We start from the raw sequence: 26,356 nt of genomic DNA, 5'->3' as shown, positions 1-26,356 counted from the left end.
TGTGAAATGTCTGGGTAACCTGTAAATTCCTCTTTTTTCTGGACCCTTCAGGGTGCAACAAATAGCACCAGGACATTTCCTCATTGTTATGTTATCAAGTTAATCATCAACTGTTCATATGTTGAACTATCCTGTATCCATCCATGTAAAAGCAGCACATGTCCATCATTTCACTTTTTCTCCTATCCCAGAGGTTTTGCTGCTTTGCTTTATCCCACCTCCTTAATCTATCACCAATGGATTTCATGTAATCCACCTACGTCCCTTTCCTTTGATTGCAATGTATAAATACAGATGTAACCCGCCATTCTTTGGAGCATTACCTCAATTCCTAGAGGTTCTACTTCCCAGCATATGTGGACAGTTTGGCTCAAATAATCTCAAAAAAATTCTTTACAATGGTTTTTTTACGTTAACAGCAGCAAAAATTCAGCACTCTTTGGGGTCACAAATCTGCACCCAATCCTGTAACCAGCCCCTCTCTTTGGCCTGAGCACGCCTACCAACTCTACCAATGTAATGACAGAATGGCACACATTGCTCCTATAAAGTGACATCTTTCAGATGCTTGGTGGTTTTCAGATATGTGTACCCTTGATGACCTGTGTCATTTTTATGAGTGTCCTTAAAGTGAACACAAAGGTTTAAATCTCTTGACTTTCATGATTTTGTGGGGTTTTCTGACTCAAGTGAATAATGAGAAATTTTCAGAGGTCACCTCTGGCTTCTTATAGAAAGAGGAAGTTCCTCTCCTTATTCTACTTTAAATATCACCAGATCCATATTTACCTTGAGCTTCCCCTTTTATGTATCTTCTTCCGAAAAATCTATTTTGGAAGAAAACATCATGATTATTCAGCACAACGACCTCTAAAGCTTTATTCCTTCTCTTTTAAGTGAGACGGTAAATTTTTTGAGGACAGAAACTCGGTCTGGTCCTTTGACTCTTCCATAGTCCTAACTTGGGACCTTGCATGCAGCTGGCAATGCATTTTATTGGCTGTTTCAGATAACATTCAGCAGATAATTCCCAATAAAAACTCTTAGAAGTAGAAAAGAAAATGAAAGTGCCTACCAGAAACCTACACAGCAGGTTTGTTTTAGGTCAAGAACAAGAGTAGGATGCCTGTTATTACTGATACTATTCATCATTGTTGAGGAGGTCCTAATCAATTTAATAGGAAAAATGAAGTACTGGAAGGACAGAGACAAAACATATTTGCATGAGAGATAATGTACAACCTAAAAAGCCCAGGAGCATAGATTAAAATTTTATTCAGTAAGATGGCTAAATCAAGACATGCAAATCTCAATGGCTTTCCTACATACCACAAATAACTAATAAAAAAAATGAAAGAGTCCATTTACAATATCAATAAACTGTATAAAGGAATAAACTTAACAAAAAATGTGCACGACCCATTCAAACTCTTCTGAAGGACTTTAGAAAGAATACACAAAGTGATGTGCCATGTTCGGTAGTAAAGATGCCAATTCTCCTTAAATTAATCTACAAATGCAATGCAATCCTATTCAAATTCCAAGATAATTTTTAAACATAAACTGACCAACTGACATTTAGTAGAGAAAATATGCAATGAAATTTATGAAAAGGATCAAAAAGGAGGAGTTTAACTGCCAAAAAGGAATTTAAAATGGAACTGGAATTATATAGTGACACAGGCCCTAGCCAGTTTGGCTCAGTGGATAGAGAGTTGGCCTGCAGACTGAAGCGTCCTGGGTTCCATTCTGGTCAAGGGCACATTCCCGGGTTGCAGGCTTGATCCCTAGCAGGGGATGTGCAAGAGGCAGATGATAAATTTTTCTCTCATCATTGATGTTTCTATCTTTCTCTCCATCTCACCTCCTCCCTGCAAGATATGTAGATAGATAGATAGATAGATAGATAGATAGATAGATAGATAGATATAGATAGATAGATATAGATAGGTATAGATATAGATATATAGATAAATAGATAGATATATGTATATATCTATATCTATCTATATCTATCTATCTATCTATCTATTGATACTGCTACTGATAGTTCTACTGGTACAAAACAAAGATAACTGGGTCAACAGAATACAGTCTACAGAAAGGTAGATTTCAGATCAGTGAAGAAAGAATGAGATCTTCAATAAAACATTTTAAGACAATTGGATTTTCATGTAGGGGAATAACAGTCAACCACAGGAAAAGCAAATAAAACCAATGATGGTTTTCTTTAATTTGAGGAAAAAACACAAATATTATAAAACGGACTAGAAGAAAATATCAGACTACTTTCATACTGTGAGAGGTCAAAGACCTCGCTAATAGAATCCACACCCCATAAACCAAGAGAAGATCGACAGATATGGTGATAGACTGTCTACACACAGCCTACTCTTCACAGCCCTTGCCCTCTTCCACCCTGGGTTGTCTTCTTCCTGTTGATTTATGGAACTCTTTTTACATTAAATAACTTAAATCGTTAGTGGCTTTCATTGAATTTCAATGTTTCAAATATTCCCCAGTGTTCTTTTTTGTTGTTGTTAATCCTCAGCTAAGGATATTTTTTCCATTGTTTTTCAGAGAGAGAGGAAGGGAGGGAGCAGGAGGGAAGAAAAAGAGAGAGAAATAGGAATGTGACAGAGGCACATCAACTGGTTGCTTCCTGCATGGCAGGTGCCCTGCAACCCAGGTACCCGCCCTTGTCCTGGAATCAACCTATTTCCCTTGGGTGCTTGGGCTGATGCTCTAACGACTGAGCAACAGCAGCCATGGCCTGTGTTTTTTGTCTTTAAGGACACAGAACAGTGGTGTAAGAAGCACGGACTTCGCAGTCAGGCAAAACAGGGTCCGGCTTTTGACTTTGCCACTGGGAACTTAAGTCCATCTCCATCTATGGAAGAAGGTGGTACTATCTTCCTCACAGGATTGTGGGGATTCAATCACTCAGTATGTATATGGAAAAATCCTCATCCTGTGATTGGCATCAACCAGTGCTGTTTGCTAATGGTGTCAGAGACAAGGTGGTCAAATCTATCAAAGTTTCTGCCTGTGGTATCGGCCTCAAAAAGCTGTTTCCCACCACCAGATTATAGATATATTGCTTCTATTTTCTTTTAGTACTTATACAGGTTCTATTTTTTTTTTTACATTTACGTAAATATGTTTGTTTAAGATGAGAATATAGATCTGCTATTATGTTCCCTCTCAAACAATTAGGTGGCTTTTCTATACCCATTTTTCATTTTCTTCCACAGATTAGAATATTAAAATGTGACATTTCAAAAGTCTTAGGAACACATAGGTTTGAAGCCACTTGGTGTTTACATATCTCTGCTCTACTCCATGATGTGTTCATTTAGGTATTTCTCTCTTGGGGAGGCACATTTTAAAAAATAGTTTACCATATTTTTAAGTTCTCAGGGGAGGCAAATGCCTTACTATTGCCTCAAAGAAAAATAGTGACACAGCTCACAAAAAAACTAGGAACAGCATGGCTGGAAGACTCCAGGAAAGCTTCATGAAGAAAGATGAACCTGAGGTGGCTTTTGAGATAGTCACAGGACTTCCCCAGGGAGAGCAAAGAAGGGAATTTTAGATGGGCAAAGGCACACAAAAAAGTGGGAATGGGCCTGGTGTGGCTAGGTTATGGTGAGGGGTGGCTTTGGCTGGAATGGAGGGCTGCCATGACTGTTGAAAGGGTAAATAAAATATATTATGTTGGATTTATGGGGTAGAGTCAAGATCGTCAGCTTATTAAATCATTCTTTTAATGTCAGCAATCTGCCAGTAGGGAAAGTACACCATTATGTAATTGAACAAAAGGGACACAGACAAGTTCTGGGAACAGCTGACTCGAACATGACATGCTTTAGAGAAACCTGAGGCAGGATTTAGGCTGCAGTGTTTTAACTGAACCTACTAACACCATGCCTTACACACTGGAGAAGAAAGCTGCTAAGTATACCTTAAGAATTGACAAGATCACACTTTTATCATTATGCCATGTCCCATCTGCTAGGGTGACATAGCTCCATGAGGTTGGAGATTCTATATCTCTCCTCATTTTATCCAACAAAGAAAGAAATCAGGAAGAGAGTAATTGGTGAGTACATCAACTCAACCTCGGTCATTTTGAGTTGAAGAAATTTTGCTATCATATCAATTCTGGCCTATCAAACTTAAGTTTCCAAAAAGTCTAGTGGCTGGTTAGGCTTAGTGGATAGAGCGTTGGCCTGTGGACTGTAGGGTCCCAGGTCTGATTCCAGTAAAGGGCACATGTCTGGGTTGCGGGCTTGCTCCCAATAAGGGGCTTGCAGGAAGCAGACAATCATTTGATGTTTCTATCTCTCTCTCCCTCTCCCTTCCTCTCTGAAATCAATAAAAATATATATTTTTAAAAATCGTCTAATGGCTTGTTATCTTGATTTCATTTTCACAGAGATTTCTGGGAGTGGGCTTCCTTTAAACATCCCTGGAATATAATTTGTAATAAAAAAAAAGAATAAAGCATATCTCAGTGCTCATGACTAAAGAAGAGTATCAAGTAGGAGTAGACAGGACAGTGGCTTTGATTTTCAGGTTGTGGGTTCTGAACCTCCTCAAAGATGGACTATATATTGGAAATCTGAATTAACTGTTGTCTTACCACAATGAGACAGAAAACTACAAAATAAAACGTTGTTACTGCAATCACAGGTGCGGCAATGATGACTTCGTTCTTATATCTTGGCACTTTTTTCCTGAGCTAGAAGAAGGAGGAGGAACAGGAAGAGGAGGGAGAGGAAGAGGGGAAGGTGGAGAGGGAGGTGGAGGGGAACAGGAGGAGGAGGAGGGGGAGGAGGAAGCAGAGGAGGAGGAGAAGGGGGAGGAGGAGGGGGAGTAAGAGGAGGGGCGAAGGGGGAGGAGGAGAGGGAGGAGGAGAGGGAGGAGGAGAAGAAGAGGAGGAACAAGAACACCAACAACAACAACATTAAAAAACCCACAAAGATATGGAAAGCATAAAAACTAACTATTCTCTAGCCTATTCTAATGAATTGCTAACTATTCTTAACTACTGCTCTAAAACCCCACCTTTCCACATGGTCCTTAAGCAACATACCAAATCTTATAGGTTCTTAAAGAACATACCACATCTGATGTGTTATGTAATCTGATCATTAGCATTTTCTTGTACAATTTGTTTATTTTAGAATTTAGGTCCTCTTCTCATCTACCCTAGGGACAGTGGCACAAATCTCTAAATGAGCAAAGTGGAAGATCACTGTCGGAGCCAAAGTCACGTGATCAAGACACGATTGAGAGGAGGTGCTCCTGGTCTTCCTACCTGGGTACCTTCATGGCATGTCCTAAACCAGTGATGGCGAACCTTCTGAGCTTGGCGTGTCAGCATTTTGAAAAACCCTAACTGAACTCTGGTGCTGTGTCACTTATAGAAATTTTTTGATATTTGCAACCATAGTAAAACAAAGATTTATATTTTTGATATGTATTTTATATATTTAAATGCCATTTAACAAAGAAAAATCAACCCAAAACATGAGTTCGCGTGTCACCTCTGACATGCGTGTCATAGGTTCGCCATCTCTGTCCTAAACTGCCTAAAAGTCCAGGTCAGGTGTTTCAGGACCTGTCCTTACCTCATTAGTCACCTTCTCTTCCTGCTTCCTGAGGGCATGCATCCACTCATTTTTCCATTGTTCCCCATCCCAGTCTGCGTTGGATATCTTTACTTCCTCCTGCTCAGTGAGCAGTCTCATCAGAAGGCCTATTCCAGAAAATAGAGTTTCCTCGGTTAATTTTTGAAACTTGAATGGTTAAGTTCAGGTTTAAGAGAAGGATTCCTTCTGTTGTTTTTCAGATGATTCAGGGACATATCTGCATCTTTTACATTAGAAAGAGGCAGTTTAATGAATGGTAATAAAGTTGATTCTATATCTTCTAGATTTCCCTCCAAGAAATAAGGCAATTGGTAATTTTAGTGCACTATTAACATCACTTTTATCATTAAAGTCTAGCTGCTCACTCATAAGGGATGAGGAAGTGTCACCATTTTTGATAGAGGATGTCCTCTCTGGCTCAATGGTCAGCTCAGTGCTGCTGTTCTGCCGGCCCTGAATTGTGTTCATTAGCGGTCCTTCTATTATGAGTTCTTCATCTGTCAAAAAAGAAGATATCACATTTGATATTGAAAGACTCATGGGACAGCTATTTGTCAGTCCACAACCATATATCCCAGACCAATATATAGGTAATCAGCAAATATTTGAGTGCCATTTGGAGAGGCGAAAAATAAACCCCAACTTACATCTATGATTGTTGACAAAACAAAAGGAGAAACTGTGTCTTTTTTTAAGTGATTATTTACTTAGAACATTCCATAGCATGACATATGGTGACCATATTTAGGATTATTCCATTGGTCCCCAAGGGACAACTGCCGGTTACTGGAAGAAAGCCAGGGCTGGAAGACCCACTCAGTTAGACGCTCTGCAGATCTACTGTGACTCCTCACATTCACGCACCCCATCCTGTCCTGCTTCAGATGCAGAGGAAGCCTGAGCCTTCCTCTCTCCACTCTTTAGGATGCTTGTGTTCTTGCTACCATCACAGATGACCACGATTAACACACACGGCTAACACGTCCTCATCTGGACACACCCTTCTCCACTAACCCACGGATTCCTCACTTGGGCCCTGCCTCCATATATGCCACTCCCATTACAGAGGGCTCTATACAGAAAAAACAATATGGCTACCCTCACTCTGTGCTTAAGATTTAGGCAGGAATCTGGGATGTACATTAAGAGACTTGCCAGGTTGTGTACCACTGTGGAATGGTCAATAAATCTATGGAATAATACTTGGGGTTCTAAATTACATATGGGAAAAATAACTCTTGTCAGATGCCTACTTTGCTATCATTTCATGTCATTTCTTATATTTTCAGCTGTACTTGGGGAACCATCCAAAGATTCTGACTGTGTGAGGGTCAAGTGTGCCATTGTGCAGCTGGTACACAAGAATTTTCAGAAGAATTAAAAGTATTGCTGGTGGTGATAAGGGTGAGAGAAGGAGGTAACGTCCTGGGAAAGAGCAAGGGCTTGCGGAGAGCCCCAAACTGGGAGCTGGAGACCTGGGCACTAGATGACAGCTCTCAGCCCTTTCTGGTCTTGTATTCACTCACTTTAAAAGGAGATTAAAATGCCTGTTCTGCCCATTGTTGGGGCAGAAGGGAGTAATATCATTGGTCAAAACATTGTTTGAAAAATAAGCAACACTGACTTTATATCAGTAGCACAGATCACTGATGGAAATTTGTATTTAAGCTATCTGGGCATAAAAGCACATTTGGGAAGTTATCAAGTAGCTGCCAATAAAGGTAATGTGTAGAAAAATACTTAAAAACACACGACTGTTTGGTGGATAGAACACCTTGTGCTTCAGAGCAAGGTCAGAGCTGGACAGTCTAAAAAGAAAGAGCCATCCCATGCCTTAGAAGGGCTGGGTAGCAGCTTCTGGTGATGGATCCAAAAACTCTCAGGTTCCAAATAAAACTTACATAAAACAGCATCATTTGTACTCTTTTCATAAACTTGCAAAAACAAACGAAATAAAAATGTCTACACTGCAAAGGATAATTGAAACCTGATGCATACAAAAGAGTTTATAAACTGTGACACACTAATGAACAAGTTCTCATTTGGAGGAAAAGCACCCAGCAGAGAGCACAACACACACGATGTGGCCATTAATGGAAATACCCTTCCCTTCACCTGACTTTTAGCAAAGAGTAGTTCTTAAAATCTTGGAGTTGAACTCTGATTAAATGAATAAAAATGATAGTTACTTTATTTGCCTAAAAATGTATCGTCATTGATTACAAATAAAAAATGAAAACAAAATAAAAATTCAAAAGTTTATCATCAGGCAATTGAGACTCACCACAAGGTGTGTCGGTCACACATTCGATCTCACAATGCAGTTTGACCGTCTTGGCAACAGCCTCAATATTATTTTTAAATTGGCAGAGGCAGCAGGCCAAATGGTTAGGTAAGATGCTATAAATGGAAACATACAGAATTATATTAGTGACAAAGGAGTTACTTGGAAAATAGTTGTTTTTTAAAACTTAAACATACACCTACTGTATGACATAGCCATTCCACTTTCAGGCACTTATCAAGAGAAATTCAAGTATATTTCCATAAACAGGCTTGTACATAAATATTCACAATAGCTTTATTTGTAATAGTCAAAAATTGGAACAACTCAAATAGTCATCAATGTTGAAAAATACTGATATATCCGTTCTTAATGGAATACTATTCAGCAATAAAAAGAAATGAATGATTGATAGGCAAAACAACATGGACTAATCCTATATAATAAAGGCTAATATGCAAATCGACCAATCGGCAGAACGACCAGAAGGTATGATATGCACTGACCACCAGGGGGTAGACACTCAACATAGGAGCTGCCCCCTGGTGATCAGTGCGCTCCCACAGAGAGAACGCCTCTCAGCCAGAAGCTGGGCTCATGGCTGGTAAGCACAGCGGTGGTGGTGGCGGGAGCCACTCCTGCCTTCACAGCAATGCTAAGGATGTCCAAGTGATAGCTTAGGCCCACAACCTATAGGGAGCCATCATTGGGCATCCACCAAGATCTGGGCTGAGAGACACTCCCCCGATCCCCTCCCCCATTGCATGATTTTCATGCACTGAGCCTCTGTTCTTAAAATAATCAGGTGAGTAAAGGAGGCCAGTTAGAAAAGAGTAGGAACTATATGATTTCATTTATATAAAATTCTAGAAAATGCAAACTAACCTATAGTAACACAAAGAAGATCAGTGTTTGCACAGGAATTGGGGAGGGCAAGGAGGAATGGGAAGGAAGAATTATAAAAGGGACATGATGCAGCTTTTTGAGGTTATAGACAGTTTGATTGTAATGACGGCTTTGTGGTGTGCAGGAGGCAACCAATCAACCAATTGATATGTCTCCCTCACATTGATATTTCTCTCTCTCTCTCTCTCTCTCTCTCTCTCTCTCTCTCTCTCTCTCTCCCTTTTATCCCATTCTCTTCCTCCCTTCCCCCCTCACTAAAAACCAATAGGAAAAATATCTCCTTGTGAGTATTAAAAAACAAAAACAAACTAACAGAAAAACAGTCCGGCCCGCCAGTGGAGAATTGAGGTATGAACCAAGAGGTCTCTGTTGGATTCCGGGTCAGGGCACAGGCCCGGATGCAGGCTCAATCCCCAGTAGGTTACATGCAGGAAGCAGCTGATCAATGATTCTCTCATCATTGAGGTTTCTATCTATCTCTCTCTCTCTCTCTCTCCCTCTGCCTCTCCCTCTCTAAAATAAATAAAAATGTATATTTTTAAAAACTTCTGTTCTTCAGTGATAAGTTTAATAGAAGGCACAACCTTGGAAAGATATTTAGTAAACACATATCTTACAGAAAGGACTTTATATAAAACACTCTTAAAACTCAACACTAAGATAAATGTCAAATTAAAAAGGATTTGAACAGACACTCCATTGAAAAATATATTTTCACATAGACATTCCACACCATCAGCTATTAGAGAAATGCAAGTTAAAATCACACTGTAATACAAATGCATTCCTACTAGAAAGGCTAATTTAAAAATCAAACAGAAATATAAAGATCAGGTGAAAATGTGGAGCAAGTGCAACTCTCATCTACCGCTGGTGGGAAGGCGAGATGGTACAACCACTTTAGAACACAGTTTAGCAGTTTCTTTACTAGTTAGATATGCACTCAGCATATAATGCAGCAACCCCACCCTTAGGTATCTTACTCCAAAGCAATGAAAACGTATGTTCACACAAAGACTTGCACGTGAGTATTTTTAGGATCTTTATTCATAATAGCCAAAAAACTAGAAACAGCTCAAATATCCATTACCTGATAACTACAGAAACAAACGAGTATATACACACAATTGGAACACTACACAGCAATAAAAAAAGAAATGTACTACTGATAGATGCAACAACTAAGATGGATCTCAAAAGGATCATGCTACATGAAAGAAGCCAACACAAAAAGCTACACTACATCAAGCATGTCAAACTCACAGCCCACGGCCACATGCCTCATTTATCTGGACCGTGTTAGCCTTTGAGTTTGACACACTTGCTCTACATGATTTCATTTATAAGACACTCTGTAAAAGGCAGGACTATAACATTAAAAAAACAGACTGGTGCTTGCCAGGGGCTGGAGATGGGAGGAGTAACTGACTGCAAAGAAATATGAGGGGACCCTAGCCAGCTTGGCTCAGTGGATAGAACATCAGCCTGTGGACTGAAGGATCCCAGGTTCGATTCTGGCCAAAGGCACATGTCGGGGTTGGGTGCTCATTCCCCAGGAAGGGGTTTGCAGGAGGCAGCCAATCAATGATTCTCTCTCATCATTGATGTTTCTATCTCTCTCTCCTCCCTTACTCTCTGAAATCAATAAAGAAATACATTTTTTTAAAAAGAAATATGAGGGGCCCCGTGGGGATGATAAAAGTGTTCTGGATCTCTAATGTGATGGTGGTACATTTATCAAAATACACATTTATCAGAACTCACTAAACTGTACGCTTTAAAAGAGAGAATTATATTAAATACAAATTATACCTCAATAAACCTGACTTAAGAAAATAAAAAAGCAAATCATAAGAACTAAGTGAAAATAAATATAAGAAAAATGAACTTACAGTTTCTCTAATTCAGGAGCTGTCATGAGAATGTTATCAAGTGTTGTCAAAGTCACTTGTGTTGTTCCCAAGTCTCTGAAGGAGAAAGACCAAACATGCATGATATGAACCCATAGACAAAAATTCTATTCTTAAAAAGACACTTAACAACATCTGTTTACCTAAATTCTGGCTTCTCTGTCAAGTCAGCTCCATAATTCAGGGTACTTTAGTTTATTTTCCATAGATAATCATTTTAGAGAGCTCTTCTTGAAGAAATTAAATGTATTGCATCATCAAATTAATGTCTTTGCATCATCAAATTAATGACTTCGGTGAACAGTACAATGTGTTATTTTGTTTTTGTGTTACCATCATCCTACTTCTCATTCTCTGTTCCAACCACTATGTGATCACTATTTTTAAAAAAGCACAGAATGTACAACTTATTCCTGTTTTCTTTCTGAGATCCATGGTATTTCTACATGCATCTACATGTTTCATGTCTGAATGTGTTTTTCAACACTGCTCCCTTCCTCTCCTGGCTATCTTGCCCTTGTACATTTTTTTAATCACTTTTCTGTGCTGATAAATCATTTTTGAGAATAACCCCATTAAAATTTAAATTATGAGTTTTTTGTCAAAATGCAAAATTTTTCATCTTTCACAAAAGTAAGAACAGAAATCATCTCATGAGCCATGAAAATGTTGCAATACTTACAAATATTTCAATGCTGGCAAATTAAAAAGATATGGATCTTGAACAGTCATCAGAGGATTTTCATGTAGAATTCTGGAAAATGCAATAGAATTAAAATTGTCTGCATTTTTAATAACTGCTATGAAAGTTTATATTCATTTTGTTGGTTCAAAATATGAAGGTTGAAAAAAAACCATTTTCGGTCTATTCCCAGAGATCACCCTTAGAATCTGTAAAGCATTCTCTTTTGTTGTTGTTAATCTCACCTGAAGATCTTTTTTCCACTTCTTTTTTTAGAGAAAGTGAGAGAGAGACACCAAAAAACAACAACACATTGATGTGAGAGAGACACATCGGTTGGTTGCCTCCACCACATGACCCAATGAGGGCCAGGAATAGAACCTCCAACTCAGCTACGTGCCCTTGACCAGGTATTGAACCCGCAACCCCTTGTTGTATGGGCCAATGCTCCAACCACTGTATAACACGGGCCAGGGCTATAAAGGATTCTTAATTGGGGAACTACCCGTGTCTCTGAATGATAAAGTGGAGAAGAGAAAGTAAAAAAAAAAAAAAAAGAGGAAAGAAGTGGATAGCTAAGAAAAATATACTGAAGAACCTTTCAGATTGAAAACCCCATTATTGACTATGCTGATAGGAAGCTCCTGCTCTACAGAAAATACCATTTCTTTTTTCTTTTTTTCAATATTTATTCATTTCAGAGAGGAAGGGAGAGAGAGAGAGATAGAAACATCAATGATGAGAGAATCATTGATATGTTTTCTCTTGCACACCCACTACTGGGGATCAAGCCTGCAACCCAGGCATGTGCCCTTGGCCAGTATTTAACCTGGGACCCTTCAGTATGCAGGCCGACGCTCTATCCATGGAGCCAAGCCTGACAGGGCAAGGAAATACCATTTCCAATGTCCTCATAATTCAAGGTGCTTTTCTTTCATCTCCAGAAATTTTTTAAATTCCAGTGTAAACCATCAAGTTAAATAGAAAAATAGACCTAATTCCTTGCTTTTGGTGCCACAAATGGGATAGATGTAAGAGGAACTGGTGAAAGCCATGCTCCTATCACATACTCCCATGTGTATTCTTGCATCACAGTCTTTCTTATAATGATTGGAATCACCTATTTACTTGTCAATTTCTTGACTATTAGTGCCTGACATTTACTAGGAATTTAATGGATGTTTGTTTAAAAAATAAATAATATTTTGATTACATATCAATCAAATAAATAAATTTCTTAATTGACACAAACTTTTATTCCCAGTGCTGAAATAAATTTTCCTCTCAATTCACTATTACCACCCCTCCGCCCGCCCCCCCCCCCAATACTTGAAAACAAAGAAGCCCATGCCAAAGGTCAGTTCTGGGAAAGCAGAGCATGGCATATGTCAGTTAAACAAGTCTCTGGGACTCTTTGTACCTTAGTTTCCTCATTTAAAAAAGAAAAAAAAAGAATGGCTCTTAAGCCATTCTTTTCGAGTTCAAACTGAGCTTATACCTAGCCAACCAATCACTGTATGAAGTTTTTACACATAGCTTTTTACATGTGTTCATCTTCTATTTCACTTACAACTTGTGTAACAGCTGCATTCCATGCCAGGTCTGAAATGTTCCAAAGTTCACTTTTGTGATTAAATTGCAACCAAGATTTCTATTAAAAAAAAGACAAGAGCAAAAGAAGAGAAAACATTCTTTCAGATCACTTATCCTTTAGCAGAGATTCTAATTTATATATGATAAAACAACCTCAATACTCCCTCTATATACTAAAATTTTTACTATGGGAATATTTGCTTATGGTTTATGCTTTCATGTTTATACATGTGGTGCATTAAACTGATCTATATTTCTCTGAAATAAGGCTACACAACCTCAACACTATTGACATTTTGGGATAGATAATTCTTTATTATGGGGAACTATCCTTTGCTTTGAACACTAATTCTGGCCTCTGCCACTAGATGGCAGTAGCAAATCTACAGTTCTGACAACTACAACCCTCTTTGGCTATTGCCAAGTGTCAACTGGTGCAAAATCACCCTGGTTGAGAACCACTGCTATAGTATGGTTCACACTGTTTTTAACTTTTTGAGGAAACTCCGTACTGTCTTCCACAGTGGCTAAACCAGTCTGCATTCGCACCAGCAGTGCAGGAGGGTTCCATTTTCTCCACATTCTCAACAGTACTTGTCATTTGTTGATTTGTTGATAATAGCCATTCTGATAGGTCTGAAATGTTATCTCATTATTGTTTTGATTTGCATATCTCCGATGCTTAGTGACTTTGAACATGTTTTCACATGTCTCTGGGCCATCTGTATGTCCTCTTTCAAAAAGTGTCTATTTAGAACCATTGCCCATTTTTGTTGGACTATTTATCTTCCTTTTGTTAAGGTGTATGACTTCTCTGTAAATTTTGGAGATTATACCCTTATTGGAAAAATCATTGGCAAATATGTTCTCCCATGCAGTGGGCTTTCTTGTTGTTTTGTTGATGGTTTCTTTTGCTGTGCAGATAGAATGGTTCATTCTGAATGTGACAGAATTCTCACACTAATCTATGCTAGAGACCAATGGGATTAGCTACATAACTTTAGTAGTTTTCTAGTAATAAAATTTTAATCTTACTTCAGAATAAATAACAAAAAGGTTTACAATTATATTTTATGAAATTCCTAAACACAATGAGGCTATATTTATAACTTACATATATTGTAAAAAAGGTAATGAATCAAATGCATTCTTTTCAATAAATTCAATTTTATTGCAGGACAAGTCCCTAGAAAAAGTAAAAGAAAAATAGTGTTTAATTACTTATTAGTATCTAATTAGTAGGAATAACTGGTAGAGGTTAGAATAATATTGAATACACAGGTTTAGTCTAAACTGAAAACCGTAAGAATTGTGATTTGAACCATCCAGAACCCATTTTACTGCCCTCACTCAAAAGGCTCACCATCCCGATCTTCTTAAATACAACGTACAACTATAGATCTTGATACATTTTGAAGGTTTTCTTCCTGAGAGCAGAAGAACTGATTAGAAGACCCTTTGTGGTCTCATCAAATTTTGATTATGAGCTCAAAGTTTATATCTTCATGTACATTTATAAATTTCTAACATTAAAAAAAATAGTCTCACATCTACACACCTCCCTGGTTTACTTCTGTTTTTTAGACAAATTCAATACCAGAAGAAATAAAAGATGCCTTTTCACATAACTTAAAGGAAGTGACTGCTCTAAATAATACAGAACTTTGAACTAATACAGAACGTAGAACTAATGATATATTCTATTATACTAATAGAAATTCATTTCTTATTATACATTGTTTTAATACCCATGTATTTAATGGCTTCAGTTGTACAGTGGTCGGACAACAGAACACAACATGGTGTTGGATTTTTATTTGAAAACACCATCCCTTGTCTATAATTGACTGTCTTATGTCCATTGATTCCACTTTAGTCGCTCACTTTTCTCCTCACTTTTCTAACTGTCTTCTGAGTGGTGTTTCCATCTATAATCTCCCCTTTGCTAAACCATCCTGCACACAGTCACCAGATTAACACTCCAGCAGTGGTTCTTAAATACCAGTCAGCATCACTTGGGAACTTATTAAAGATTGAAATTCTCAGTCCGACTCTGGATTGACTGAATTAGTAACTAAGGGTACAGCTTGAGTTTTAACAAGCCCTCCAAGTGACTCTGCTGTAGGCTAAAGCTTCTCCTCCAGCAATGCTGTGATAACTTGGTACTTGATATTCAAAACTCCAGAAGATCTGCCTCTAATCTCCTCCTCCGCCTACGTGTACTCTACAGCTACTTAAGGTATATTTTCCCAGGCTCCTTTTGCAAGCTTATTCTACTCAAGATGTCTGTCCATTGATCCCCAAAAGCCCTTCAAGGTCGTGTTCAAACAGCATTGCTCTACTGACATCTTTGCTGATCCAATGAAAAGTCTTTTTTCCCTCTGCTGTGACCAAAGCTAATTTATATATTCATTTCTTACAAAATTTTAGTAGAGTTATTTTTGCATCCTATCTCCTCTGAGTATAAACTCCTTAAAGTATGGACTGGGTCTTGCTCATCAGCATTGTCTACTGACATGAGAACAGGTGCAAACTGAAATATTTATCAAATAAACAAATAGCTGGGAAGTAGAGAGAAAAATGATTTTTAAAACAAATGTAGTTTTATTATTTCATGGCTCCCTCTTGTGTGCCACTGCAGCACATAGTCTTCCATTTAGTACTTGTGCTCTATGGATTAAGTTGATATGTTTATTTTCCCTGTGAGAGCATGAATTATCAGAAGGCTAGGAACCCTGACGTACCTATCTTGTGCCTATAGTTCTAGGTACAGTGCTTGGCATGTTCTGTTTTAGCTTGCTTATTGATTGGCATTTTTTAATGGATGGGAATATTTTATGCTAGCATGAAATAGGTAGCTTACAAAGTATTTCACAGTAGAATTAATGAACGACCTAACCTATTGAGCAGTTATTTACTTCATTTTATTTCCTCCAAATTGTATGGAAGGTTTGAAAGCGAGATAGCAAGAAGGCCAATATAAAAGTGGATATCCCTCTGAAGCTTGAAATGTTTAATAATACAAGTGACTATTTTTAGTGTCATGTGAGGCTCTTTATACCTAATTGCCTGAAGCCTTCCATATTTGCAGAAAGAATCCATTTGCTAAATAGCATCATTAATTAGCCTAATAAGGATTAATGACACACACAGCTCTGGGTGCCATGGACAAAGAATCATAGTCGAGTTTTTATAGTAAAGAACATCTCCCTATTTCTAAGTAAATAAGATACTAGGCAAGCATTTCTTCCTTGACAAGGAGGCTGAAGAGATTTTTATTTTATAATTAGTAAAGTTAGGGGCATTTCTGATATACTTACTTAATGGAGACATTCCTAACAATACCAATTAGCCATCATTTTAAACATCTCCTTTTTGTATTGGTATAACAATTCCGGCATTGAAATCCTCAACACCAGTCTGCTCTCTTCATAATTTAATAAGTTCTTAATAATATTGTTTACATAATTCATCTGCATAAACATTTAATGTATAAATGTTAATCTAATTCAGATTTAATTATCAAAAAATTATGGGTTAAGGGCATTCAAATTAATGTAAATGCTTTATAGTTTCTTGTCCTATAGGAGGCAATTTGAGGTTAAGCTAAATTCCTCTCATTTGACTAAATCAACATTTTGAAACCTTTTATGTAAAGGTCAAACAGTAAATATTTTAGGCTTTGCAGGCCACAAATAGTCTGTCTTGCATATTCTTCTTTGTTTCTTTTGTTTCAAAGCCCTTTAAAAGTGTGAAAATCCTTCTTAACTTATGTGCTGTAAGAAACAAACAATCTGGGGGTGGAGGGAGGCGGCCGGGGAGAGGTAAATGGGGGAAAAGGATATTTATGTAATACTTTAAAAAATAAAGAATTTAAATTAAAAAACAGAAATGAGCAATCATAGGCCCAATTTGATTCATGGGCCCTAAACAAAATATAAATATAAGCAGAGGGTATATAAACCCTTATACAACAAGGCTCATATGGGTGTGTATCATTACTCAGACCTCATCACCACTTTTACTCCATAAATGAAGAGTTTTTCCTATCAATATTTTGTCTAGAGGACAATACTGAAACTGAAAATGCATAGGAGATATTAAATGCTAGAGATGAGCTACACAGACTTATGGAATTGTAGAATTTTATTGCTGGAAAAATTGTAGAAATTTTTTCATTTGAACCCCTTATTTATTTTATAGATAATATAACTAAAATCTCATAAGTAAATACAATTAACTTACAAATAGTGGAGGGAAACCAGGCCTTCAAATGAATCTTTACGTAATTCTCTCAAATTATTTGCACTGAGATTTCTGAAAAATGAAAAGGTTATTTCTGGATCAAAATGCAAAATAACTACAACTATTTACTGCACAGAAATATATATGGGGAAACCTGGGTAATGGTGCCCGTGAAATACCCTAATTTTTATTTAATTGAAGGAAGATAATGTTTTTCTTTTCAAACCTTTCTTCTCCCATCCTCTTTTGCAAACAATATAGCATTCTAAAATTGATTCACTTTCTTTACTCAGCTTGCTTTCTTTCCAAAGAACTTACCAATATTTGAAATAATATGTAGCTACTTAATACATATATATATATATATATATATATATATATATATATATATATATACACACACAATATAGGCCTAGTGCACAAAATTCATGCATAGGGTAGGGTCGATATACCTGGCTGGTGATCAGGGCTAATTGAGACCTTCCGGCTGCCTGGCCGGGGCCTCCCTTCCCTGGTTGCTCGCTGCTGGCCGGGACCTTCCTTCGTTTCGCACCACCCCCTGATGGTCAGCGCACATCTTAGCAAGCCATCAGTCTCCCAGTAGAATTCCCATGGGGACAATTTGCATATTAGGCTTTTATATATATAGGTATTCATTTTCATATTATATACTTGTAAACCCCTTGAAAAATGGAGTAACTTGTCTACTTTGTTCTTGGGCATGTAATTCTGGCACATAAAACAGTTCCTGGCACATAGCAGATATTCCATAAATACTTATTCCATGATTTCAGAAAACGACAAACATCATTTTCAGTCTACTACTTTTATTTAAAACAAATCATCCATTTACTATCACTCATGAGAGTAAGCACAGCTTTACAGCCAAAGAACTGTCTGTCTTCTCCCCTACATTTCTGACTAGTAATCTTTGGAGACAAGAGCCCTGTGAGAATTTCATAAAAGCTATGGACCCTTTCCCTAGAAAACTGCACTTTCTTGAATACATGCAAAAGTGTGCATGTAATTTCCATTTGCTGATTACCCCTTCAGGCCAGAGTCAGTGAATAGCATTGTATGGATTGAATTCAGGGGGCCAAACCTGAATGGGACATAAAATTACATCTCTATTTTCACAAACCTCTACCAAAAATTAGCATTGCCCTGCATTGTGAATGTAGGCAACAAACTATACTAAATTAACAGTAGAGTACTTCATTGGGTCTCCAATAAAATCACAGATGTTTTTATATAAGATATTTGTTGCAGATATCTCAAAATAACATTTATTCTCATCACTGCATTGAAGTTATAATAGTTATTAGATCAACCACTATAGCTTGTGTTACTTATAAGAGGAAAAGATTTGCCATGGCTGGTTTTGCTTAGTGGTTAGAGTGTTGACCAACAAACCAAAAGGTCATGGGTTCGATTCCCAGTCCAGGGCACATACCTTGGTAGTAGGTTCAATCCCTCGCCCCAAACCAGCAGGAGGCAGTCAATCGATATCTCTTTCTCATGTCTTTCTATCTCTCTCTCTCTTTCCCTCTTTCCACTCTCTCTAAAAAATATTCATGGAAAAAATATCTTCAGACAAGGATTAAAGAAAAACGTAAAAAAGAGAAGTAGTATCAATAATATTTTTATTGCTTTTATTTAAAAATATACTTTTAGCCAAAACTGGTTTAGCTCAGTGCATAGAGCGTCGGCCTGCGGACTGAAGGGTCCCAGGTTCAATTCTGGTTAAGGGCATGTACCTGGGTTGCGGGCACATCCCCAGTAGGAGATCTGCAGGAGGCAGCTGATCGATGTTTCTCACTCATCAATGTTTCTAATTATCTCTCTCCTTTCCTCTCTGTAAAAAATCAATAAAATATATACAAAATAAAATAAAAAATAAAAATATACTTTAATTAATTTTACAGAGGAAGGAAGAGGTAGATAGAGAGAGAGAAACATCAATGATGAGAGAGAATCATTGATCAGCTTCCTCCTGCACAGCCCACTGGGGGTTGAGCCTGCAACCGGACATGTATCCTCAATGGGAATCCCACCATGACTTCGAGGTTCATAGGCTGACACTCAACGACTGCGCCACGCTGGCTGGCCTTTCAAAAATCTGTTTTTTAAAAATATTTTATTCCTAGCTGGTTTGGCTCAGTGGATAGAATGTCTGCCTATGGACCAAAGGTCCCGGGTTCAATTCTGGTCAAGGGCATATACATTGGGTTGCAGGCTCTTCCCCAGCCCAAGCAGGAAGCAACCAATCAGTGTGTCTCTCTCACATTGATATTTCTGTCGGTCTTTACCTCTTTCTTACACTCTCTCTAAAAATCAAAGACAAAATATCCTCAGGTGAGGATTAAAAAAAGAATAATCATAGGAAAATAAAAAATGTTTTTAAATATGCATTTTGATAATAGATTTCCTTTATTTTCATATATATCTTAACTTATACATCTTTTAAAATATAGTCCTCAAGAATATAGGCTTCTGCAGATAACCAAAGATATTTGGGGGAAAAAATGGTAAGAAACGGTGCAGTGGGGGGTCCATTGACTCTAAGTTAGGAACCTCTTCTTTCCAAGGTATAAATCTCAAGCTGACTTAGAAATCTTCAAACCTGCCTGGCCAGCATGGCTCAGTGTGTGAATGTCAACCTATGAAGCAAGAGGTCACGGTTGATTCCCAGTAGAGGTATATGCCCAGGTTGCGGGCTCAATGCCTGGTGTGGAGTGTGCAGAAGGCAGCCGATCAATGGACTCTCTCTCATCATGGATGTTTCTATCTCTCTCTCTCTCCCTCTTCCTTTTTGAAATCAATAAAAAATTATTTTTAAGAAACAAATGCTCAATGAATAAATAAAAGTATCTGAATTCACAAGTAATCGGAAAAATTCAAACTTAGGTGGGACCGCCTTTATTCACCCATTAGATCAGCCAAAGAAATGGAGACTATCTAGTGGTGGAAGGATAGAAGAAAATAAATACTGTAGTTGCCCACTTACTGGAGTATAAGTTGGCATAATTTCTTTAAGGGTAATTAAATGCTGTATCAATATAGTTTCATCCCAATAATTCCATTTCTAAATATCTATTGTACATAAATACCAGCCCATGGTCCCAAAGATGCATGTACAAGAATGTATGTTGCATCAAATACATATAACAAGAAAACTGGGCATAATCTAAATATCCATCAATAGGGGGATTATTAAACTATGGAATATTATGAAATAGTTTAAATGTATTGGGTAACCCTCTCTCTAACAAGAAGGAAACATGTGTAAGATATATTATTAGGTGAAAGAATCAAGAGCTAGGATGTTATCAATGATGTAAAAAAAGATATGAAAATCATATAACATACCTATTTTGCTATCTGTAAATATGTATGTAGGCAAATGCATTGAAAAGGATATGTAAGGAAATATAGTAAACATAGAATAGCAGTTACCTGAGGGTGGGGATAAGGACACAACCAGGGTTTTCACTATATCTGCTATCTAATTTTTATATATTAAAAAAATAATCATGTGTTGCTTATTATAATAGAAAATAAGTTTAAATTGACTGTGACTATAAAGAGGGCCTACCAAATTTAATTTTTTAAAATGAACAGAATTGCAATCAATAGACTTGATTTGGGATACAGAGTAGGAAATACCTTTTCTCAGAGCTACTGACCTCAAAATTCTGGCCCAAGAAGTTCTTACAATGCAGTTAGTTTTTTTAAATTCACTTATGGAGAGGATATACTCACAGTTTCTCAACCAAATGGTATGACTTCCAGGTATCTTTACCAATGTAAGAAATAGCGTTTCCTTGCAAGTTTCTGCAAAGAAACAGTTAATATCATTGAATAGGTAAGAAACGAATGAACAGATTAAGTAAAACAATCATTGCAACTTTGATATTCAAATGCAGGAAACACAAGCTTTCTAATTTCCACATCTGTCAGCTTTCCAGTTTGCACAATTAATACAGGTATAATGTGAGCTCCACTTGGTTTTGCTCAGTGGATAGAGCATCAGCTTGTGGACTCAAGGGTCCCAGGTTCAATTCTGGTCAAAGGCACATGCCTGGGTTATGGCTCCATCCCCAGTAGGGGGCTTGAAGTAAGCAGCAGATCAATGATTCTCATTGTTGATTTCATCATTGACCTCATTATTCTCTCTCCCGCTCCGTTCCTCTCTGAAATCTATAAAAATGTATTTTTTTAAAAAAACCCACAAACAGTGAGAATGTGTCTATGAATTACAAGTGTTTAAAAGAACCTGTTCAATTCCTGAGGTTCAGTTTCAAACACTAATTCTGTGATGACTTTGAATCTTTAGCTTTGTCCTCTTCCCTCAGCAACAACTTACCTATTCAGCTTACGCATTTTTCAGGAGGGTCAGAAAAAGTCAGATATCTGTCTGCCCCCCTGCCTAGTGGTCATCTCCACTCAAGCAGAAGCTTTCTTGTGTATGCTAACCAATGAAAGAAGCCCAAACTGAGCTCACCTCCTCAAACTGGCTCTCTTTCACAACTGCTGTATGTCCACCTGTCATACCACCATCATTCCCCTCATCATCCAGGACAGAAATTTTCCAGGGTCATATTTGATCTTTCTCTTTCCTGTACATCCATCCCTCACTGCAGTCAGTTAGTAATGCTTGCCAGTTTGTCCTTTATAGTGTTCTGAGGAGTTTCTTTCTTCTCCTATCACAACACTTTGATTCAGTGCCTTCTCAATGGACTCCTAGAGTATTCTACTTGGTCTCCCTGAGTCAAGATTTCCTTTCTAGATCACTCTACCTATGGAATCTAAAATAAACATTTTTTTGACACCTTTGTCTCTCTCACTTGAAAACTTTCAATAGGTTTCCTTATATCAGTGTAACTTCCTATAGTCAACTATCCGACTAGATCCGATAGTCAAGGTTTTTCATCATCATATTTTTCAGTACTTCCTAAACCAATTCTTTATAACCAGACTGGTCTATTAAGTCATGATCATTCCTGTAGCCATGCCTTTGCCCTACTGTACTCACTATTTTACCAAACCATAGCCTCCCTTTAAGTCCCAGCTAAAGTTCTGGGTTATCCATGCAGCTTTCCCTGACTTCCATACACCAATAACTACAGATTCTGCTGTATTGTAGCAACTCTGGCCTGTATTTCTTTTAGAACTTAATTATATATCTCCTCCTCTTTTATGTATATTCCTTAATTCCCCCCTACCACTGTCGTTATGTTCCATAGAAAAGTCATACTTCTGTGACTCCCACAGTACTTAGACCTGGGCTGGGAACAAAATGGGTCATTTATATAGAAAGTCAGAGGGCAAAGATAAGTTCTAGATATGATGGAGGGATCAAATAATAATAGCCAACACAGACATATGTTAGGAAATTGTATAAGTACTACACACACACACACACACACACACACACACACACACTAACTCTTCTAAAACTCACAACAATCCTATGTAACGGTAACTATATAATCTTCATTTTACAGGTGAGGAAACTGAGTCTCAACACTAATAAAGGCATACTGGGTTCAAACCCAGTCACTCTGGCTGTAGAATCTCTACTTCTAACCACTTTGTTGTACCACCACCAATAAGTCTGGGAGAGGGCCATGTTGCTGTAAAGAGAATGGAGCAAAAGTGGGAGGACAGTAGAGGATAAGGAATGAAGTGCTAGGGCTAAAAATTTGGAAAAATAATATGGGCAATTACAATCAAAAGACTGGTTAAGGGAGAACAATAGTATTAAGGAGAATAAAGATAAAGAATAGTTGTCAAACAAAGATAAAAACCAAGTCATTCAACATGGTTTGGGGGAGATGAGGAAGACCTCAAGGAAAAGGCTGCCATGTCAGCCAGGATGCAGAGAGCAAATGAGGAAAGGCAATACTTACAAGATGGTGAAGGTGCCATTATAGGTGCTGGGCTCTGGTACTGGCACTCTGTTGAGCCTCCGCTTGGAGCCAAAACCAATACATGACAGTGTCCCATTACTGCAGGAGCAGAGCTCACATATGTTCACGGTGGCACTCTGTTCAGTCATTGGAGGAACTGTCTCTGATGACGCTGGTGGCTGAGTTATGGTAACTTCCAGGTCAAACGATAGAACTGTGGCTGTGACTTCAGAAAAAGCTGCCTGCTGAACCTGAACAAGTTCTGGATGTTGAAGTGTCACCTCAGGGTGCTTTGCAGGAGCTGTGGTCTGCTGCAGGGCTGTAGCACCAGCCTCCACCGTAGACTCTGGAGTGATGGTGAGCTCCAGGTCCACAGGTGGAAAGGTTACCTGAGGAGCCTGAACAGTCTCTGTCGGTGGAAGTGTCACCTCAGAGGGCTTTGCAGGAGCTGTAGTCTGTTGCAGGGCTGTAGCACCAGTCTCCACTGTAGACTCTGGAGTGATGGTGAGCTCCAGGTCCACAGGTGGAAAGGTTGCCTGAGGAGCCTGAACAGTCTCTTGCGGTGGAAGTGTCACCTCAGAGGGCTTTGCAGGAGCTGTAGTCTGTTGCAGGGCTGTAGCACCAGTCTCCACTGTAGACTCTGGAGTGATGGTGAGCTCCAGGTCCACAGGTGGAAAGGTTGCCTGAGGAGCCTGAACAGTCTCTGGCGGTGGAAGTGTCACCTCAGGGTGCTTTGCAGGAGCTGTAGTCTGTTGCAGGGCTGTAGTACCAGTCTCCACCGTAGACACTGGGGTGATGGTGAGCTCCAGTTCCACAGGTGGAAAGGTTGCCTGAGGAGCCTGAACACTCTCTGGATGTGGAAGTGTCACCGCAGGGTGCTTTGGAGGAGCTGCATTCTGCGGCAGGGCTGTAGCCGCAGCCCCCACACTGTGTTCAGGAGTGATGGTGATTCCCAGGTGCACAGGTGGAATGGGTGGCCACTGAGCTTGAACCGGTACTTGCTGTGCAAACGGCACCTCAGAGGGCTTTGGAGGAGCTGCAGTCTGCTGCAGGGCTGTAGCCACAGCCCCCACACTGTGTTCAGGAGTGATGGTGATTCCCAGGTCCACAGGTGGAATGGGTGGCCACTGAGCCTGAACCGGCGCTTGCTGTTCTACCGGCACCTCAGAGGGCTTTGGAGGAGTTGCAGTCTGCTGCAGGGCTGTAGCCGCAGCCCCCACACTGTGTTCAGGAGTGATGGTGATTCCCAGGTGCACAGGTGGAATGGGTGGCCACTGAGCTTGAACCGGTACTTGCTGTGCAAACGGCACCTCAGAGGGCTTTGGAGGAGCTGCAGTCTGCTGCAGGGCTGTAGCCACAGCCCCCACACTGTGTTCAGGAGTGATGGTGATTCCCAGGTCCACAGGTGGAATGGTTGGCCACTGAGCCTGAACCGGCGCTTGCTGTTCTACCGGCACCTCAGAGGGCTTTGGAGGAGCTGCAGTCTGCTGCAGGGCTGTAGCCGCAGCCCCCACACTGTGTTCAGGAGTGATGGTGATTCCCAGGTCCACAGGTGGAATGGGTGGCCACTGAGCCTGAACCGGCACTTGCTGTGCAAACGGCACCTCAGAAGGCTTTGGAGGAGCCACAGTCTGCTGCAGGGCTGTAGCCACAGCCCCCACACTATGTTCAGGAGTGATGGTGATTCCCAGGTCCACAGGTGGAATGGTTGGCCACTGAGCCTGAACCAGCGCTTGCTGTTCTACCGGCACCTCAGAGGGCTTTGGAGGAGCTGCAGCCTGCTGCAGGGCTGTAGCCGCAGCCTCCAAAGTAGACAGAGCTAGGGACTCCTGCTCAGATGATGCAGTCTTCTTAGGGGGCTCTGAACTTTTTAAAACCCCCAGATCCACATCTTTTTCACCGATTGGCAAGAGGTGATGCTCATCTTCACCCGAATCAGGAAGTGAGTCTGCTGCCTCGTGATCCCAAGACCAGGGCTTGGTGGGCCCCAGGGGGATAGAGGTCAGCAGGCTAGAGTCCATGGCCCACTCCGGAATTGGAGCTGCCTGGACCTGCAGCCACAACAGCTGCCATAGGAACAGGAACCGTGGGGCCCACATGTGCAGCCCGGACATGACAGGCAGAGGTCCGGGGCACAGTGAGCCACCAAGGCGAATGGGGTAAGGAGAGTGACCCAGAAGACTGGGCCACAACAGGTGATCCAAAAGAATGGAGCACAATAAGCGATCCAGGAGACTGGAGCACAAGGAGCGATCCAAAATACTGGGGCACGAACACGCAACCCAGATAAATGGGATGCAAGTACCCACGCTGAGCAGGAGCCCAATAATTTGTAGCCATGTCACAATTGGCAGCCATGTCACAATTGGCAGCCTGTCCTGCACGTGCCCCTTAGCAACCAAGCACCCCTCCCCCACCTCAAGTTCTAACCTTTATTTAGGCGATCTTGATTATTCTTGGGCTGAAGTGCCTACAGAAGAGGGAGCTTTTTCCCCAGAATCACCAGGGACCAAGTGGTTCCTTTCACCTGCAGAAAAGATAACTATCTCCCTCCGGGTGTCCCCTCCCCACTCACAGTGAGCCAGGATTTGGACTGCACACTTGGGTGGCCCCAGAGCCCAGGCATGGTGGGATGTGGGGAGGGGGTGTAAAAGAAGGTGGGGAGGAGGGGAGTATTGAAGAGTTTTCCAAGAAAGCCACAGGGCCTGGCATCTTGTTATAATTTACCCCGCGAATCACAGAAGGACACCTCAAAAAGCTGAATTAAAGAGTCACATTTATTGCAATCCGTGACTCTGAGGGGGCATTTCGCTCTCCCAAATCTCGAAGTGATAAGATGGCCGCAACACCAGATTTATAGAGGCAAAATTCACAAAGGTACTGATTACATCCCAGGGTTTGGAATGACGAACCTGGTTCGCAAAAAAGCAGTTTACAGAAGCAGAATTAAGCATGTTAATTATAGTTTTGGGTCTCAGGATCACTGCATTGACAGAAACACATCATCTAGAGCCCTCGGGTCTTGGGACCACTGAGTTAACAGAAACACATTATCTAGAGCCCTCGGGTCTTGGGACCACTGAGTTACCAGGAACACATTATCTAGAGCCATTGAGGCAATTTAGAGTAATTGCGCTGTCCTGGTATTGGGGACCAGAAAAATATGC

The 26,356-nt window shown here is 39.7% G+C and overlaps 1 protein-coding gene across 1 annotated transcript; it reads right to left on the bottom strand.

Annotated features, from left to right (window-relative positions):
• Positions 1-785: 785 nt before the first annotated feature.
• LOC132219301 (leucine-rich repeat-containing protein 37A-like) lies at positions 786-25,210 on the bottom strand. Its single transcript, XM_059671671.1, has 12 exons — positions 23,190-25,210; positions 21,040-21,111; positions 17,278-17,349; positions 14,147-14,218; positions 13,010-13,090; positions 11,440-11,511; positions 10,740-10,814; positions 7,942-8,057; positions 6,023-6,154; positions 5,637-5,764; positions 4,646-4,744; positions 786-827 (listed from the first exon to the last, which is right to left on the bottom strand). Exons 1-12 carry the CDS (start codon positions 25,208-25,210, stop codon positions 786-788), a joined length of 2,982 nt encoding a protein of 993 aa, XP_059527654.1.
• Positions 25,211-26,356: the final 1,146 nt, after the last annotated feature.

Source organism: Myotis daubentonii, chromosome 16 (genome assembly GCF_963259705.1).
Source record: "Myotis daubentonii chromosome 16, mMyoDau2.1, whole genome shotgun sequence".
Classification (NCBI taxonomy): Eukaryota; Metazoa; Chordata; class Mammalia; order Chiroptera; family Vespertilionidae; genus Myotis; species Myotis daubentonii.
The sequence above is the reverse complement of the archived record's forward strand: the minus strand, read 5'-3'. Positions and strand labels throughout refer to the sequence as shown.

What these genes read in the sequence shown, in the direction of transcription:
- LOC132219301 (XM_059671671.1), bottom strand. Translation starts at nt 25,210, where the DNA reads ATGGACTCTAGCCTGCTGACCTCTATCCCCCTGGGGCCCACCAAGCCC. An exon ending in GCTCCTGAATTAGAGAAACT is followed by an intron (nt 8,058 to 10,739) that starts GTAAGTTCATTT and finishes TTCCATTTATAG; the next exon opens with CATCTTACCTAACCATTTGG. An exon ending in TGTGACCGACACACCTTGTG is followed by an intron (nt 6,155 to 7,941) that starts GTGAGTCTCAAT and finishes CTTTTTTGACAG; the next exon opens with ATGAAGAACTCATAATAGAA.